The 19,893-nt window shown below is 46.9% G+C and overlaps 1 protein-coding gene across 1 annotated transcript; it reads left to right on the top strand.

Moving 5' to 3' along the window:
* Nucleotides 1-49: 49 nt before the first annotated feature.
* taf7 (TAF7 RNA polymerase II, TATA box binding protein (TBP)-associated factor) lies at nucleotides 50-19,893 on the top strand. The gene is made up of 10 exons (XM_078537599.1): nucleotides 50-162; nucleotides 457-541; nucleotides 2,770-2,852; nucleotides 4,623-4,701; nucleotides 6,168-6,301; nucleotides 7,692-7,812; nucleotides 9,326-9,384; nucleotides 10,647-10,719; nucleotides 17,726-17,842; nucleotides 19,476-19,893. The coding sequence occupies exons 2-10, from the start codon at nucleotides 502-504 to the stop codon at nucleotides 19,868-19,870; spliced, it is 1,101 nt and encodes a 366-aa protein (XP_078393725.1). The 5' UTR covers nucleotides 50-162; nucleotides 457-501; the 3' UTR covers nucleotides 19,871-19,893.

Raw genomic sequence — 19,893 nt, 5'->3', positions numbered from 1 at the left:
CTCTCCCCGGTCCCTCGCTCATTTCCGTTCCCTCTTCCGTTTCCGGTCCGGCCTTCTAACTGTCACCCCGCCTCCCAATCCGGAACCATTCTCTCTGCGCTGTGCAGTTGGAACAGACTTCCCCCGGAATACTTCCGGTACTCAGCAGGGCTGGAGGAACAGGTACCGGAGCCCGGGTTCACCCCCCGCCCAATCTCCCCCCTCCGGGTTCACCCCCTGCCCACTCTCCCCCTTTCACCCCCCCGGGTTCCCCCCCCGCACAATCTCTCTCCACCCCCCGGGTTCGCCCCCTGCCCAGTCTTCCCCCTAGCCGCCCTTGCCCACTCTCCCCCCTTCACCCCCCTGTGTTCGCCCCCTGCCCAATCCCCCTTCCCCCCGACTCTGGGTGCCGGAGCCCAGCTCCTTCCTTTCTGTAGATTTTGTCCTCACCCTGAGTTCGCTCTCTCTCTTTTATAGTTATCAACTCTGATCCTGATGGATTAGCAGCCAGGCCTGTGGAATATGGATAAGAAAGGTTCAATTTCCTGGAAAAAAATGACAGGTGAGAATGCTCAGGATCCCCTACTTGACTCAATCTGTCTCTTCCCGAAATCCCAGAGAAACCAACAGTTAATACAACCACAGTCAGTTTAAACTCAGCGATGGGACAGCTTTTAGAAAAGATAATCAGGGATAAAATTAACAGTCGCTTGGGCAAGTGTGGGTTAATTAGGGAAAGTGAACAGAGGCAAACCGTGTTTAAATAACTCAATAAAGTACCACATAATGAGCTTGTCAGCAAAGCTGAAGACTGGAATAAAAGGGGCATGGATATGAAGCTGGCTGAGTGACAGAAAATAGAGTTGTGGTGAACAGTTATTTTTCAGACTGAAGGTATATTGTGAGGTTTGCCTCAGGGTCAGTATTAGGACCACTGATTTTCCACAGTTATATTATGACCTTAACCTTGGTGCACAGGGCAGAATGTCAAACTTTGCAGACGGCACAAAATGTGGATGTGTTGTGAGCCATGAGGAGGATAACGATAGACTTCAAGAGGACACAAACAGGCTGGTGGAATGGGCAGACATGTGCCTGACAAAACCTATAGCTGAGAGGCATGAGGTGAGGCATATTGGCAGGAAGAGTGAGGAGAGGCAACATAAAGGGTAAAATTCTAAAGGGGGTGCTGTGGCAGAGAAATTGGAAGGTATAGTCTCGTTTGAATAGAACAAATGATCAACAAATCAAACTAATGGCGGGGGGGGGTTGTTGGGGGAAGATTGCCTCTAATGGGGCACACTAACAAAAATCAAAACTTCAAAGGAAACTTACAAAATCAAATCAAAATATCGCTCCTGGGGATAACTGGAAGGTATATGTACACATAAATCATTGAAGGCGGGAGGGCGGTTAAAGTGTTTTTTTTAGAAGATATACAGGATCCTGGGCTTTATAAATAGAGGCACAGAATACCAAAGCAAGGATGTTGTGATGAACCTTTATAAAACTCTGGCTTGTCCTCAACTGGAGCATTGTGCCCAGCACTTCAGAAAAGATGTGAAGGCTTTAAAGAGGGTGCAGAAAAGATATAGAATGGTTACAGCACAGAAAGAGGCCATTCATCCCAGCATGTCCATGATGGCTCTCTGTAAGAGCTACTCAGTTAGTCCCACTCCTGCCTTTTTACCTGCAGCCATGTTAATTTTTTTAATTCTCAGATAATTATCCAGCTCCCTTTTGAAAGCCAAATTTGAATCAGCCTCCACTATACTTTCAGACAGTGCATTCTAGATCCTAACCACTAACAGTAAAACATTACTTCCTCATATCACCACTGTTTTTTTCCCAGTCACCCTAAATTGGTGTCCTCTTTTGCTTGAACCTTTCGCCAGTGGGAACAGTTTCTCTCTATTACTCTGTCCAGACCCCTTCAGATTTTGCACACTTCTATCAAATTTTCTCTTAACCTTCTCTGAGGAGAACAGCCCCAGCATCATCAATCTATCCTCATAATTGAAGTCCATTATCTCCAGAACCATTCTCATAAACTTTTCTGCACCATCTCCAATTCCTTCACACCTTTCCTGAAGTGTGGTACGCAGAACACGAGAATAGTCCCAGGCCCTGGGATGCACCGCCTGAGAATAAGGTGGAGGCTGATTCACTTGGGGGGGGGTTAAAATTCCCCCTAGGGTGTGTCCTGCTGTCCAGACATGTGGATCCTACTGGCTGGTCCTTCTCCAGAGCTTCAGTTTAGTTATACGTCTGCTCAATTTAATTTTTGTTGGGGCAGTGAATTCATTAGAAGAAGAGAGGTCCTGCTGAAATGGCATTAGCTAAAGACTGGGTGTTAATTCCTGATTTTGAATCTCCATCTCAGAATAGTATGTGAATTTCAGAAGCTGTATTGCTGGCCCTCACTCCCAGTGAATTCCTTCAAAAATTTCTCCAGTGGGAGAAATGCAGGGGAGTTCTCCCCAGTGCCCCAGCCAACATTTATTCCTCAACTATCATTGCTAAAACTGGTTGTTATCTCGGGAGCTTGCTGTGCGCAAATTGGCACACATTCCTACACTTCAGGTATGACAACAATTCTAATATTCCTGTGGTGGTGAAGCATCTTGGAATGCCCCAAGGATGCAAAAGGTGTTTTATAAATGCAGAGTTGTCTGTTCACAAGCTTCTTCATGGTACAGTACATGCATACACTCCAGGAAGGTTTGGTGCTTACTGTAGACCAGAATGAGCTTTAAGTTAATCTAGCTCCATCACTATTTCATGTTGCAGCAAAAGGACAGAAGCAGGGTTCGAAGAGCAAAGAGGATGCACCTCATGAGTTAGAGAGTCAGTACATTCTGAGGCTGCCATCGGTAAGAATTTAACATTCTCTTCAGTAAACGAGATTCGGGTTCACTTGTCGAGACTTGGAGTGAAAATTCAGACTTCAAATAACCCTTTATTGGTTTGAGCAAAAAGTAAAAATCAATACTGCAGGCATTGGGGATCTGAAACAGCAAATGCTGCAATGGCAACATTTTCCCACACAGGAGACCATTCAGCCCATTGTACCTGTGCTGTTTCTTTGAAAGAGCTATCCAATTAAATCCCATTGTCCTGCTCTTTCCCCAGAGTCCTGCTAATATTTTCTATTTGCACTATTTATCTAATTCTCTGCTGAGCATTACTAATGAATCTATTTCCACTGTCCTTTCAAGCAGCACATTCCAGATCATATCGCACAGTGTATAAAAAAAATTCTCCTTTTCAACAGCCTTCGATAGGGCACCACAAAGTTGGCTCCTTACAAAGGTTAAGGTGTGGGGATAGATAGTAAATTGACTAAAAATTAGAAAGCTAATTCAAGAGTAGTTATTCAGATTGGAGGAAGCAGTGTTGCACAACGATCAGTGCTAGGACCAAAACTATTCACAATTTATATTATTGACTTGAACTTAGGAACAAATAATTCAGTGTGAATTTTTGTTTTAGGTGATACTAAACTAATACTCAAAGAATACAACATAATACAAGAAGATACTAGAAACCTTTCAACTGAGCAGTTAAATGGCAAATTAACTTAGATAAATGGGAGAGGTTGCTCTTTGCTAGGAAAAATAGAAACATCACCTACACCTGAGAAAATAAGAAAACTGGTCGACAGTTACAAAAAATAATAATTTCCATGACACAATATGTGAAGAAATGATTCTTGACATTACCCCTAAACAACCTAACCCTTATTTTAATAAGTCCTCGTTCTCCCACAAGAGAAAATAGATGATCTCTACGTATCCTATCAACTCTTTTAATAATCTTAATTAGACCATCTCTTAATTTTTTATATTCAAGAGAATAAAAGTCTAGTGTATGCAACTCGCCCTCATAATTTAGTCTTTTCTGCCCTGGTATCATCCTAGTTAATCTGCTGCAAGGTTATCTGAACTGAACTGAATACAGTACTCTAAATGGAACCTAATCAGAGCTCTCTAAAACTGAAACAACACTTCTCTCCCTTTGTATTCCAGCCTCCTTGAAGACTGACATCCCATTAGCTTTTTCAATCACTTTTTTATCTGTCCATTAGCTTTTAATGATTTCTGTATTTGAGCCCCTAAATCTCTCTCTTCCTCCACAGTTCCTGGTATCTCGCCATATAGAAAATACTCTGATCTATTTTTCTGAGTCAAAGTGGATGACCTCAAACATCCCCACAATAAACTCCATCTGCCAGAGTTTTGCCCATTCTTTAATCCATCAACATCTCTTTGCAACTTGCTGCTTCCACCTTCATTACCTGTTATTCCTTCCAATTTAGTGTCACCAGCCGATATATGACTCTATTTTTTTTCATTCAAGTCATTTATAAACAGAGTGAAAAGCTGAGGCCCCAATACACATCCCTGGGAACACCACTAGTCATGTCTCTCCAATTTGAATCTATGGCCATTACCCCTTCTCGCTATTTCCTACCCCTAATCAATTCCCTATCTGAGCCAGTAGGTTATCTCCAGTTCCAATCACACTCATGTTTGTTGATTGTTTGAATAATGTGAGAGATGTGTGGAAGTGCCATATGGCTGGCTGGATAAGGGTGTGCTTGATGACCGGTAGATTTTCCAGTCAGTGTTTTTTCTCTGCAGGAACATGCAGCCACCGTGCGGAGAGCTGTGCAGTCTGGAAATGTCAACCTCCGGGACCGATTGACCATCGAGTTGCATCGTAAGTGCTTTAGCCAAATGCGTTCTTAATCGCTCACCATAATTTCCCTTCCCTAAGGCTGTGCTGTTTCTGGCCGGCTCTGTCAACCTCACAAAGGAATTTTTCTTCCAGCTCCCCCTTTTCCAACGTTGGCTGTGTACTGGTACTTCCTTTACCCAGTATGTGAGCCTGATACTGTTATTGTTCAGTGAACCATTTAACCGCAAAGAGTTTCACAGCCAAGTATGACCTGATGTTCATGCAGTTCCAGTAGGGCTGCAGTTTTGTGTGGAAATTCTGACTGAGGCTGCATTGTCCCGTTAACTCCCCTGGTGCAGATGGCTAACTCGGTGCAATGTGGTTATGCAACCCAGGACTTTCCTGATTTGCTGTGCCACAGCAGATTAAAGACTCCACTTAACAGCTCAGACTGTTCAATAACTACCTGTCAAAAATATTTTCATCGCCCTCTTAAAATCGCTGACCTTTGGTTTCATTCCCTTCCTTAGTCAGCTATTTTAGCACCTGGAATTTCTCTGCCGGTTTCCTGATTTCCAGAAACCCTGCGTAAGTGCATAACCGAAGATTTTGCTGAGCTTGGATCAAAGTTAGGGTATCTGATTAGGAGACCCCCCTCCCCCCAACCACACTTCCTAATGAAATTCTCAGCATGTATCTTAGTCATGCATTCACTGTTTCATCCAAGTTGAATCTCTACCCCAGTGTCCTAGAGATTCATAGGATCGTAGAATCTGAGCACAGGTGGAGGTGGCTCAGTCTTTTGTGCCTGTGCTAGCTCTTCAGCTGGGCTGGGAAGTCTAAATCCTATACACACACGTACAAAATGCCAGCTGCTGCATCAAGCTTTCCCCAAACCATGGTGATGCCTGAAGCATTGTAATTTGACATCTCATTACCAGCAGCCATGAGAGTCTCTGGGAGAAAGGAAAAAGCAGATAAAAACCTAATTAAGGACATAAAACACTTAAATTCCTCCCCAAGCCCCTTAGGCAATCGAAAACTAACCCAAACGACTACACCCACCATGTTTATATTACCAGATATTCCACCTATCTTTTATAAGGCATGAACTTCACCCCAGCCAGGAACTGGCACCTCTTCCGCAAGATTTACAACAAATTAGCACTTATCACATGTACCAGCAACTTGTTCCAGGCCTCAACTGTCCTCTGGGAAAAGAATATCCCAACATCCTTTCATATCCCTTCCCAAATCCTTATCTAGCTCCCTTTTATGTGATGACCTAGTCTTTGCCTCAACACCTGCTTGTAGCAAACAAATCCCTTTCTAATATCCCTCTGTATTAACAGCAGATGTCACTTTAGGATCCATTTGTGTACCTTGGCTCACACTTCAAATCCAGTGGAACTTCAGGAGGAGTTGATACATAGAGGAGAGGAAAATGTAAATGCAATAATAGAGTGGCACGCAATCAGCTGACTGGATTTCTATTTCCATTCTCACAGCGGATGGTCGGCATGGCATTGTGCGAGTGGACAAGCAACCTTTGGCTGCGAAGTTAGTTGATCTACCATGTATCATCGAATCTCTCAAGACCATTGATAAAAAGACGTTCTATAAAACTGCTGATCTGTGTCAGGTATGGTCTTCCCACTATTTGTAGCAATAAAAAGCAAAGTTACAGATGTTGAATTCCGATCCGAAGTGGCAGCAACAAATAACGGGGCCCAGTACCTGAAGGACGAGAGATGGTTTCTTTCTGCTGTTGACGAGATTATGTATTATTTGCTCATATTATATGGAGAAATATGGTGAGAAGAAATCATCGAATGTGGTAGGAAGAGTGTGCAGTTAATAAAGAATACAACATTCTCAGCTTTTGTATTACTGAGAAAAGAGACATGTCAAAGCTTTTCATCTTGCACTCATCGCAAGAATACCAATATAGGGGGAAAACCACAATTTATACTGTATGAGAAGGCAACACCTCTATCAAACAGAGTCCACTTGCCAACCAGTCAGCACTCTCATGCAGTATGAATTATTGTTTTCCCCTTATATTGGTATTCTTGTGAAGTGTCTGATGAGTGCAAGACAAAAAGCTTCGACATGTCTCTTTTTTCAGCAATACTCAAGTTCTGTTTTACCAAACGATTATCCTAGGCTTTATTAATAGGGGTATAGAGTACAAAAGCAAGGAAGTTTGTTAAATTTATATAGAACACTGGTTCAGCCTCAGCTGGGGTATTGCATCCAGTTCTAGGCGCCGTACTTTTGGAAAGATGTGAAGGCATTGGAGAGAGTACAGAAAAGGTTCACAGGAATGGTTTCAAGGATGAGAAACTTCAGTTGCATGGACAGGTTGGAGATGTTGGGATTGTTTTCCTTGAAGAAGAGAAGGTTGAGAGGAGTTTTGATAGAGGTTCAAAATGATGAGGGGCCTGGACAAAGTCGATAGGGAATAACTGATCCTATTGGTGGAAGGTTCAAGATCAAGAAGGCACAGATTAAAGGTAATTGACAAAAGAAGTACTGGCAACATGAGGAAAAACTCTTTCATATAGTGAGTGGTTAGGATCTGGAATGTGCTGGCTGTGTTGTGGAGGCAGGTTCACGTGAAACATTCAAGTGAGAATTGGATTATTATCTAAAAAGAAAGAATGTGCAGGGTTACTGGGAGACAGCTGGGGATTGGAATGAAGTGAATTGATCCTTCAGAGAGCTCGCGCAGACATGATGGACTGAATAACCATCTCTTGTGCTGTAACCATACTGTGATTCTGTGAGTGAGAATGAGAGCTGTGTGAGGAAGTGAGGCTATTATGTAAAGAGGTGGATTTTATGGAAATGAGGCAAGGCAGAGGACAGTGCGAGGAGATGGGGCCAAGGGTGCACGGGGGGACTGGGATAGCACGGGGAGGACAGTTTGGGATGGCACGAGGGGGCAGTTTCGAGGGTAATGCGAAGGCAGGCTGTATATTGGAACAGGCGCTTCAACTGCATTATCTGTTGTTCCTCTGTTGCTCTAGATGCTGGTGTGCACCACTGATGGGGAGCTGTACCCCCCACAGGAGGAGCCTGTGCCAGTTGATCCCAAAAACAAAAAGAAGGACAAGGACAAGGAGAAGAAATTCCTATGGAATCACAGCAGTGAGTCTCATAATTAACACAAACTGTGTAGCCTGAGAAACATTCCTATGGCCCCCAGCACCCTCTTTAAACAGAGCTCCAGGTGAAGTCTATTAACTGAGCTATCCGTTGCAACTGTCTACCCTGGAGCAGGAAGATTTAGCCCAGGGTTACCATTTCTGACCATTATCCAGTGACTCCATACAGAGGGCACTTGCCAGGATGGAAGGGAAAGGGCAGGGTTGGGCTTGACTTGACTGTGATGCCTCAGTCAGTCTAAGTGCCTACCCATTGTCTCAACTTGCTCTAAGAGAAAGGCCACTTGAGTAAAGTATAGTAGAGTTTAGCCATGACCTGCTGTGAGTTAGGGGCCTTCAGGGAAGAAATAGGAGTGGTGGTAAAGAAATGAGGAGCTGTCCCAGTTAGCCTCCCACATGAATTATATGAAAGGAGATTGCCTGCTTGATTCCTCTGGGATTGGGCATTGGAGTGTTAGTGCATTGGAGGGAGGAATTCGGACAATGGGATTTATATGTATAATGGCAAGCTTGGGGAAGTGTGCTCTCCAGATTTGCCTATGCTAGGCTGAAGAATTGGTTTAACAGTCCTCTAAACAGAGCTGCTGGTGAAGTCTGCTAACTGGGCTACCATTGCAACTTTACACTGGAGCTGTGGAAAAGCCCCAGCAGTACGATTCTAGATCCTGTCCTTCTAAATTTGTGCTGTATGTGGAGAATATTTTACATTGTGTAATGCTAGGAATGAACTTCAGGATTGGGGAATTAATGAGACAATTGAACCAGCAAGGTTCACAGCACAGAATGAAGCTGTTTGGCTTGTCATGCCTGTGCTAGCTCCTTATTACAAAAATACAAACTAATTCCACTGCTCTGCTCTCTCCCCATAACACTTTATCAATCCCAAACTAATTCCACTGCTCTGCTGTCTCCCTTAACACTGTATCAATCCCAAATTAATGCCACTGCGTCATTTGTTTCCCATAGTGCCATATCAAATCCAAACTAATTCAACTGCCCCTGCTACCCCCATAGTTTTATATCTCAAACTAATCCTACTGCCCTACATTTGCCCCATAACCCAGTCTGAATCTTGAACTAGTCCAAATGCCCTGCTAGCTCCCCATTGATCTCTACCAACCCTGAACTAATTCCATGGACCCATTGTCTCCTCAATCCTCTACCAATCCAAAACTAATTTTAGTGCCCCGTTGTCTACCCCGTTGTCTTGAACCAATCCTTGTGTTGATGTTTTGTGTAAGCAACATAATAAATAACACCATACAGCCCATCGAACCTGTCTCTGCATAGTGTACAGTGGCTGCAGCAAAATGGAGACCAGGGCAGCATTTAGTAATTATTTTAGCAGATTTCAAACTTGAATAACTTGGACAGGTGGATCAAATTCACCACCATTCTCAAGTCTCAAAAGAGTCTAGAACATTCTGTTGTTAATCAAATATCCAGACTGTATTTCACCCTTATTGACATTTGCTGCTTCTTTCCTTGAATTTCAGTCACTTGCCCCTTGAAAAATGTCCGTAAAAGGCGATTTAGGAAAACTGCAAAGAAGAAGGTGAGGGTTTCTAGAGCGACCTGTCTCACCGTGTATATTTAACCTCTGCTGTACCAGTCCTGGGAACGTTTGATGTGGCAGTGTACACAAGGAAAAAGGAGATGGAGTAAGCTATACAGACGCTCAATCCTGCTCTGCCATTCAAGAAGGCCATGGCTGATCTTCAACATTAACTGCAGATGATTTATTACCTATCTAACCCCACCCTGTACCTGCCCTGGGAGTGTTTGATGGGGAACGTGTAGAGGGAGCTTTACTCTGTATCTAACCCCGTGCTATACCTGCCCTGGGAGTGTTTGATGGGGACAGTGTAGAGGGAGATTTACTCTGTATCTAACCCTGTGCTGTACCTGTCCTGGGAGTGTTTGATGGGGCCAGTGTAGAGGGAGCTTTACTCTGTATCTAACCCCATCCTATACCTGCCCTGGGAGTGTTTGATGGGGACAGTGTAGAGGGAGCTTTACTCTGTGTCTAACCCCATCCTGTATCTGCCCTGGGAGTGTTTGATGGGGACAGTGTAGAGGGAGATTTACTCTGTATCTAACCCCGTGCTGTACCTGCCCTGGGAATGTTTGATGGGGACAGTATAGAGGGAGATTTACTCTGTATCTAACCCTGTGCGGTACCAGTCCTGGGAGTGTTTGATGGGGACAGTGTAGAGGGAGCTTTACTCTGTAACTAACCCCATCCTATACCTGCCCTGGGAGTGTTTGAAGGGGACAGTGTAGAGGGAGCTTTACTCTGTATCTAACCCCATCCTGTACCTGCCCTGGGAGTGTTTGATGGGGACAGTGTAGAGCGAGCTTTACTCTGTATCTAACCCCGTGCTGTACCTGCCCTGGGAATGTTTGATGGGGACAATGTAGAGGGAGCTTTACTCTGTATCTAACCCCATGCTGTACCTGACCTGGGAAAGCTTAATGGGGACAGTGTAGAGGGAGCTTTACTCTGTATCTAACCCCATGCCGTACCTGTCCTGGGAGTGTTTGATGGGGACAGTGTAGAGGGAGATTTACTCTGTATCTAACCCCATGCTGTACCTACCCTGGGAATGTTTGATGGGGACAGTGTAGAGGGAGCTTTTACTCTGTATCTAACCCAACAAGTTGGAGGGAGCTTTACAGTAACCCCAGTGTTTGGTGCAAGGTCAGGCACAGCGCTAGTTTCATTTTGGATGTTTGGCTAGAATGAAATCAAAACTTTGATATTCCCAACAGCCACAATACAAAAGTGAAACCTCATTATCCTTTTCTTGTTCCTAGTACATTGAGTCTCCAGATGTGGAAAAGGAAGTAAAGAGGTTGTTGAGCACAGATGCTGAGGCCGTCAGTGTCCGTATCCTTCCTGTTTGAAAAGGGAGTGGGGTTCAGATAATGGGGTGTTGCAACTCAGAGCAGAAGCCAGTGGGTACCGATAAAGACAAACTTGTGTTTCACTTTCCATGACCTCAGGGCTTACCAAAGCACTTCAAAGCCAACAGAATACTTTAGAAGTGTAGTTGTTGTTGTAATTTAGGAAACATGGCAACCAATTTAGACACCACAGCATCATGCAAAGAGCATTGTGTTAAATGGTCTGACCATCTGTTTTATGTGTTGACATGCTTGCCTGACGTGTATTGAGGTCCAGGACATCAGTGAGAACTTCCCTGATCTTCATCAAAATGTGACATAGGAACTTGTGTCAGAAATGACAGATGGGCCCTTGGTTCAACACATCATGCAAAAGTCTGTACCTCTGACAGTGTAGCACTTCTTCAGTAGACTCCTCTTCGGTATAAACATTCAGTCAGAGCACTCCTCTGTGGGGAGGGAGCCTTCCTCTCGGCGGAGGCAGGGCAGCCTTCCTCTCGGCAAGGGAAGAATTCTCTTCAGTGGGAATAGCGTTCTGCAGTTGAAACATTTCTCTTTAACTACCAGCATTCCTTTTTGAGTAGTAGCACCAATGCAGCTCAACTTAGTACAGTGCGCTTAACTCGGGCAGTTTGAATAAGGAGGGAGCTGGAAACAGCAAGACCTGAGCGCTGAAGCCCAGAGGCCTTAATTAGGTGCGCAGATAGGTTATTGGTTGGTGAATTTTAAGGTTTTTATTCTCTTTAAGCTGGTGCAGTAGTTTAAACTGGTACTGGGAGATGTACGTGTTTTATTAAATTAATAGCTTAACTGGTTAAACTCCTTAATATGACTACAAATAATCATTGAGTCATTGTTCCAAACTTGAAACCTAATTAGTCGAAAAAAGCACAATAAAGATGGCGGAGCAGGTGATGTGTTGCAGCTGTAGCATGTGGGACTGGTGGACACCAGTGTGATCCACAGCAACCACAACCACAGTATGTATCTGCAGCTCGAGGAATTTTGGCTCAGAGCTGATGAGCTGAATTGTGGGCTTCAGGCACTTCGATGCATCAAGAAGAGGGATTGTTATCTGGAAACTTTGATCCAGGGGGCAGTCACACACCTATGTTTAGACACTTTTGATTTGGTCCACAGTCAGGGACACGAGGGTGTGACTGCGAGTGAGGTTGGGTATGGGGATCAGAGGTAGCAATGGAGTAGCCTCAACCCTTTCAATTGTCCAACAGCAGCTTGTGTGGACAAGTGCCAGGACTGCAGGGAGGATGAGCAAACTGACCACTGTACCGTGATGCAGGAAGCCATTAAACTGGGGAAGTAAAAAGGAACGTGGTTATAGTAAGGGACAGTGTTGTTAGGGGATAGATGCTGTTCTCCACAGCTGAGAGCCTGAGCCCTGAAGCCTTGCTACCTGTCCACTGTCAGGGTCAAGGACATCTCCTTGCGATTGGAAAGGAACTTGGTGTGGGAGGTCAAGGATCCAGTTCTTCTAGTCCACATGGGTAACAACAGAGACTAAGAAAGAGGTTCTCCTGAAGGGATATGAGCAGCTAGGGACTAAATTCAAAAACAGAATCTCAAAGGTGGTAATTTCTGGATTATTACCTGAGACCCGAGCAAATTGGCAAACGGTAAATCAGATCAGAGAGATTGGTTGGAGAAATGGGTTTTGATTCATGGGTTGGAGAAATGACATCAATACTGGGGAAAGAGGGGCATGTACCTTTGGGACAGTCCTCACTTATACCACACCTTGACAAATGTTCTAAGAATCACATAACTAGAGCTGTAGAGAGGGCTTTAAACTAAATAGTGGGGCGGTGGGGGAGAGGGAGAAGGGTTCACGTGAAGGGAGATTTGGAAAGTTAAAGAGAAAGGACAAGGCAATAATGGAGGGTAGTAATATGGGTAATGATAACCAGAATGTAGTAGAGCATACAAACATAAGAGTACACCAGCAAATAAAGTCTGAGTAGAGAAAAATGTTAAAAATACAGAATTAAAGGCTCTTCATCTGAATGCACACAGCACTCGTAACAAGATTCTGTGAATTGATAGCACAAATAGAAATAAATGTGTTTATGATAGATATTACGGAGACATGGCTGTAAGGTGACCAAGGAACCTGAATGTTCAAGGGCATTGACATTTTGGAAGGACAATAGGAAAGGGAAAGGGGGTGAGGCAGCCCTGTTAATAAATGAGGGGAACAGTACAGTAGTGAGAAATGATCTTGGCTTGGAAGATCAAGATGTAGAATCTGTTTGGATGGAGAAAAGGAGCAGTAAAAGAAATAAATCACTGGTGTGAATAGTTTGTGTTTATAGGCTCCCTAAAAGTAACGATACTGTAGGATAGAGTATAGATTACGAAATAATGTGGGCTTGTAAGACAGGTACTGTAATAATTGTGGATGATTTTAATCTTCATATAGATTTAATAAATCAAATTAGCAAAGGTAGCCTAGCCTGGGGATGAGTTCATAGACTATATTTGGGATCATTTCTTAAAATAATACATTCTGGAACCAACCAGGAAACAGGCTATTTTAGGCCTGGTAAATGTAATGAGACAGGATTAATAAATGACTGTGGAAAAGGACCTTGTAGGTAAGAGTGGTCATAACATGGTCAAATTTTATGTTCAGTTTGAGGGCAAGAAAAGTGGACCTGAAAGAAGCGTCTTAAACCTAACGGCAATTACAAGGGTATGAATATCGAATTGGCTAAAGTGGACTGGGAAGATAGTGACTGGAAAAGTAGATCAGAAGGTAAGGCAGTGGAGTAACAGTGGTAGATATTTAGAGATATTTCATAATTTTCAACTAAGGTATATTCCATTGAGAAGGAAAGTATCTATGAGAAGGATGCACCATCTGTAGCTGACTATGGGAGTTAAGGACAGTATCAAATTGAAAGAAAAGATGTACAATGCTGCGAAGATTAGTGATAGGCTAGAAGATTGGGAAAAGTTTGGAAACCAGCAAAGGATGACTAGGAAAAGTAATGGGACTAAATCACAGAATCACAGAAGAGGTCCATCGAGTCTGCACTGACACGTGAGAAACACCTACCTAATCCCATTTACCAGCACTTGGCCCATAGCCAAGTTTAAGTGAGTGGGAAAAAATTGGCAGATGAGTATAACATGGGAAAATGTGAGATTCTCCACTTTGGTGGGAAAGAATAGAAAAGCAGAATATTATTTAAATGGAGACAGACTGCAGAATGCTGCAGTACAGAGGAATCTGGATGCCCTTGTACATGAATCACAAAGTTAGCATGCAGGTTCTGCAAGCTATTAGGAAGGCAAATTGAATGTTGGCATTTATTGCACAGGAGATGGAGTATAAAAGTAGGGAAGACTTGCTACAACTGTACAAGGCATTGGTGAAACTGCATCTGAAGTGATGTATGCAGTGTTTGTCTCCTTACTTAAGAAAGGATATACTTGTGTTGGAAGCAGTTCGGAGAAGGTTCATTCGGCTGATTTCTTGTTGAAGATGTTTGTCTTATGAGGAAAGGTTGAACATTTTGGGCCTTGGCTGATTGGAGTTTAGTAAAATGATAGTTGATCTTATTGAAACATACAATATCTTGGGGGGGCTTGATAGGGTAGGTGCTGAGGGGATTTTTCACCTTGTAGGGAAATCTGTAACCAGGGGGGGCACAGTTTCAAAATGAGGAGTCTCCCATTTAAGATGGAGATGAGGATTTCTTCTCTGAGGTCGTGAATGTTTGGAATTCTCTTCCCCAGTGAGCAATTGAGGCTGGGTCATTGAATATATATTCACAACTGAGTTAGAGAGATAAAAACAAAAAGCTACTGCGGATGCTGGAAATCCAAAACAAAAACAGAATTACCTGGAAAAACTCAGCAGGTCTGGCAGCATCGGCGGAGAAGAAAAGAGTTGATGTTTCGAGTCCTCATGACCCTTCAACAGAACTGAGTAATATTAGGAGAGGGGTGAAATATAAGCTGGTTTAAGGTGGGGGGGTGGGGGGAGAGAAGTTGGGGGGTGGGGGGCAGGCGGGGTGGTTGTAGGGACAAGCAAGCAGTGATAGGAGCAGATAATCAAAAGATGTCACAGACAAAGGAACAAAGAGGTGTTGAAGGTGGTGATATTATCTAAGAGAATGTGCTAATTAAGAATGGATGGCAGGACACTCAAGGTACAGCTCTAGTGGGGCTGGGGTGGAAAGACTGACCGGGCATTAAAGGTATAGATTTAAAAATAATGGAAATAGGTGTGAAAAGAAAAATCTATATAAATTATTGGAAAAAACAAAAGGGAGGGGGAAGAAACGGAAAGGGGGTGGGGATGGAGTAGGGAGTTCAAAATCTAAAGTTGTTGAATTCAATATTCAGTCCGGAAGGCTGTAAAGTGCCTAGTCGGAAGATGAGGTGCTGTTCCTCCAGTTTGCGTTGGGCTTCACTGGAACAATGCAGCAAGCCAAGGACAGACATGTGGGCAAGAGAGCAGGGTAGAGTGTTAAAATGGCAAGCGACAGGGAGGTTTGGGTCTTTCTTGTGGACAGACCGCAGGTGTTCTGCAAAGCGGTCGCCCAGTTTACGTTTGGTCTCTCCAATGTAGAGGAGACCGCATTGGGAGCAACGAATGCAGTAGACTAAGTTAGGGGAAATGCAAGTGAAATGCTGCTTCACTTGAAAGGAGTGTTTGGGCCCTTGGACGGTGAGGAGAGAGGAAGTGAAGGGGCAGGTGTTGCATCTTCTGCGTGAGCATGGGGAGGTGCCATAGGTAGGGGTTGAGGAGTAGCGGGTGATGGAGGAGTGGACCAGGGTGTCCCGGAGGGAACGATCCCTACGGAATGCCGCCAGGGGGGTGTGAAGGGAAGATGTGTTTGGTGGTGGCATCATGCTGGAGTTGGCGGAAATGGCGGAGGATGATCCTTTGAATGCGGAGGCTGGTGGGGTGATAAGTGAGGGCAAGGGGGACCCTATCATGTTTCTGGGAGGGAGGAGAAGGTGTGAGGGCGGATGCACGGGAGATGGGCCGGACACGGTTGAGGGCCCTGTCAACGACTGTGGGTGGAAAACCTCGGTTAAGGAAGAAGGAGGACATGTCAGGGGAACTGTTTTTGAAGCTAGCATCATCAGAACAGATGCGACGGAGGCGAAGGAACTGAGAGAGTGTTCCTTCGCCTCCATCGCATCTGTTCTGATGATGCTAGCTTCAAAAACAGTTCCCCTGACATGTCCTGGGATGGAGTCCTTACAGGAAGCGGGGTGTGAGGAGCTGTAGTCGAGGTAGCTGTGGGAGTCGGTAGGCTTGTAATGGATATTGGTGGACAGTCTATCACCAGAAATTGAGACAGAGAGGTCAAGGAATGGAAGGGAAGTGTCAGAGATGGACCATGTGAAAATGATGGACGGGTGGAGATTGGAAGCAAAATTAATAAATTTTTCCAGGTCCCGACGAGAGCATGAAGCAGCACCAAAGTAATCATCGATGTACCGGAGAAAGAGTTGTAGGACTGGAACAAGGAATGTTCCACATACCCCATAAAGAGACAGGCATAGCTGGGGCCCATGCGGGTACCCATAGCTACACCTTTTATTTGGAGGAAGTGAGAGGAGTTAAAGGAGAAATTGTTCAGTGTGAAAACAAGTTCAGCCAGACGGAGGAGGGTAGTGGTGGATGGGGATTGTTCGGGCCTCTGTTCAAGGAAAAAGCTAAGGGCCCTCAGACCATCCTGGTGGGGGATGGAGGTGTAGAGGGATTGGACGTCCATGGTGAAGAGGAAGCGGTTGGGGCCACGGAACTGGAAATTGTTGATGTGACGTAAGATGTCAGAGGAATCACGGATGTAGGTGGGAAGGGACAGGACAAGGGCAGAGAGAAGGGAGTCAAGATAACGAGAAATGAGTTCCGTGGGGCAGGAACAGGCTGACACGATCGGTCTGCCGGGATAGTTCTGTTTGTTGAGATGGGCACTGACTAAAGTATTTTCAAAATGGAGACAAGGTTTGTGAGGGAGAGGCAGGACACTAGAGGCGAAGAAGTGAAAAACTGGAGTTTTTTGCTCACATCTTGTGTCATGGGCTCTGGGTATTTTAAAATGAAATTTGCTCTCCTTTCACACATAATGAATATTGGGCTCACATAGAGTTATACAGCACAGAAACAGGCCCTTCGGCCCATCGTGTCCGTGCCGGCCATCAAACACCCATATATTCTAATCCCATTTTCCAGCAATTGGCCTGTAAGCTGTGGTATTTCAAGTGCTCACCTAAATACTTCATAAATGTTGTGAGGGTTCCTGTCTCTACCGCCCACTCAGGCAGTATTTTCTAGATTCCCACCACCCTCTGGGTGAAAAAAGTTTTCCTCAATTCCCCTCTAAACCTCCTGACCCTTACCTTAAATCAATGCCCCCTGGTTATTGACACCTCTGCTAAGGGGAAAAGTTTCTTCCTATCTACCCTATCTATGCCCCTCATAATTTTGTATACCTCTATTAGGTCCACCCTCAGCCTTCTCTGCTCCAAGTAAAACAACCCTGGCCTATCCAGTCTCTCTTTATAGCTGAAACACTCCTGCCCAGGCAACACCCTGGTAAATCTTCTCTGTACCCTCTCCAGTGCAATCACATCCTTCCTATAGTGTGGTGACCAGAACTGAACACAGTACTCCAGCTGTGTCCTAACTAGTGTTTATACAGCTCCAACATAACCTCCCTGCTCTTATATTCTGTGCCTCGCCTAATAAAGGCAAGTATCCCATATGCCTTCTTAAACCTTAGAGGAGGTGGAATAATGGATGTTTCAAACCTCCTCAAGCAGTAACATGCTGTGTCCATGTTGACAGACCCTATCAGAGTGAGTCTCTCTGTTTCACTGTCCTGTGCTGTTGTAATCTGTTTCTAGAAGAACTTTAATTTTCTCCAGTGTTTGGTGAGGAGAGTTGCTGAGGTCCGATTGATGTTGGTTGCTGTGTTCCGTTCCTTAACTCTGCCCGTTTGTAGGGTGGGAGGTTATAGCGGAGGATGAAACAAAGGAAGTAGAAAACCAGGGCTCCCTGCCAAACCTTGACAGCTCATCTCCAGGATCATCTGGACACAAGCAAGGCCACACTTCAGCAGGTACATTACTGAATGGGCAGAACTCGGTGAACGAGTGGGGAAGGGGCGAATTAACTTTCGGGAGGGAGCAAAAAGGGTGGCAGGGCTGGGCGAATGGGGTTCAGGGCTGGGCGAATGGGGGGGCAGGGCTGGGCGAATGGGGGGGCAGGGCTGGGTGAATGGGGTTCAGGGCTGGGCGATTAGGAGTGGGAGTGCAGGGCTGGGCGAATGGGGGGGGTTACAGGGTTGGGCGAAGGGGGGGTTGCAGGGCTGGGCGAAGGGGGGGGTTGCATGGCTGGACGAAGGGAGGGGTTGCAGGGCTGGGCGAAATGGGGGGGCAGGACTGGGCGTGGGGGGAGCAGGGCTGGGCGAAGTGGAAGGGGCAGGGCTGGGCGAAAGGGGGAGGCAGGGCTGGGCGAAAGGGGGAGGCAGGGCTGGGCGAAGTGGGAGGGGCAGGGCTGGGCGAAGTGGGAGGGGCAGGGCTGGGCGAAGTGGGAGGGGCAGGGCTGGGCGAAGGGGAGGGGCTGGGCGAAGGGGGAGGGGCAGGGCTGGGCGAAGGGGGAGGGGCAGGGCTGGGTGAAGGGGGAGGGGAAGGGCTGGGCGAATGGGGTTGCAGGGTTGGGCGAAGGGGGGGTTGCAGGGTTGGGCGAAGGGGGCGTTGCAGGGCTGGGCGAAATGGGGCAGGGCTGGGCGAAGTGGGAGGGGCTGGGCAAAGGGGGAGGGGCAGGGCTGGGCGAAGGGGGAGGGGCAGGGCTGGGCGAAGGGGGAGGGGCAGGGCTGGGCGAAGGGGGAGGGGCAGGGCTGGGCGAAGGGGGAGGGGCAGGGCTGGGCGAAGGGGGAGGGGCAGGGCTGGGCAAAGGGGGAGGGGCAGGGCTGGGCGAAGGGGGAGGGGCAGGGCTGGGCGAAGGGGGAGGGGCAGGGCTGGGCGAAGGGGGAGGGGCAGGGCTGGGCGAAGGGGGAGGGGCAGGGCTGGGCGAAGGGGGAGGGGCAGGGCTGGGCGAAGGGGGAGGGGCAGGGCTGGGGGAAGGGGAGGGGCAGGGCTGGGGGAAGGGGAGGGGCAGGGCTGGGCGAAGGGGGAGGGGCAGGGCTGGGCGTGGGGGGGGGCAGGGCTGGGCGTGGGGGGGGCAGGGCTGGGCGAAGGGGGGGTGGGGGGCAGGGCTGGGCGAAGCGGGAGGGGCAGGGCTGGGCGAAGCGGGAGGGGCAGGGCTGGGCGAAGCGGGAGGGGCAGGGCTGGGCGAAGCGGGAGGGGCAGGGCTGGGCGAAGTGGGAGGGGCAGGGCTGGGCGAAGCGGGAGGGGCAGGGCTGGGCATGGGGGGGGCAGGGCTGGGCGAAGGGGGGTGGGGGGGCAGGGCTGGGCGAAGCGGGAGGGGCAGGGCTGGGCGAAGCGGGAGGGGCAGGGCTGGGCGTAGGGGGAGGCAGGGCTGGGTGAAGGGGGGGTGGGGGGCAGGGCTGGGCGAAGTGGGGGGTGGGGGGCAGGGCTGGGCGGGGGGGGGGCAGGGTTGGGTGTAGAGGGCAGGGAGGAGGGACAGCAGCAGTGTGATTAAACAGAACAGCAGAGCAGGTTTGATTTGTGACAGACCAGAAAGTGACTGAGACCCCAAACTGGCCTGACCTCTGGTGAATCTACTCTAGCTCTGCTTGCTGTGTTTTACAGTGGAGAGAGATGAGCTACGGGAGATCTTCAATGACATCAGCAGTAGCAGCGAGGAGGATGATGATGAAGGCGATCGCCACGACGATGAGAATCTGAATATCATGGACTCGGAAGATGACCTGGCCAGGCGATTGCAGCAGAAGCTCGATGAGTCTGATGGACAGATGCAGCCAAAGCAGGAATCAAACCAAATGGGTATAGCGCTCTGTACGACGCCACAGAACGGGGCACATTGCCAGGCCAGTGTCTCACACATTCAGCTTTTCTTCCTTCCTGTGGACAGTGGCTTTTCTCTGGTGGTTTTGTACCTGCAGTGTGTGACCTCAGAATGTGCATGCTTGCAGGGTATTCAACCCTGGACAGCATCACGATCATTTGTAGCAGTCACTGAATAGCCATCTGCAGCAAGTAACAATCC

The sequence above is a fragment of the Cetorhinus maximus genome, unplaced genomic scaffold (assembly GCF_964194155.1).
Source record: "Cetorhinus maximus unplaced genomic scaffold, sCetMax3.hap1.1 HAP1_SCAFFOLD_2629, whole genome shotgun sequence".
Lineage (NCBI taxonomy): Eukaryota > Metazoa > Chordata > Chondrichthyes > Lamniformes > Cetorhinidae > Cetorhinus > Cetorhinus maximus.
This window is presented reverse-complemented; position numbering and strand designations above follow the sequence as displayed.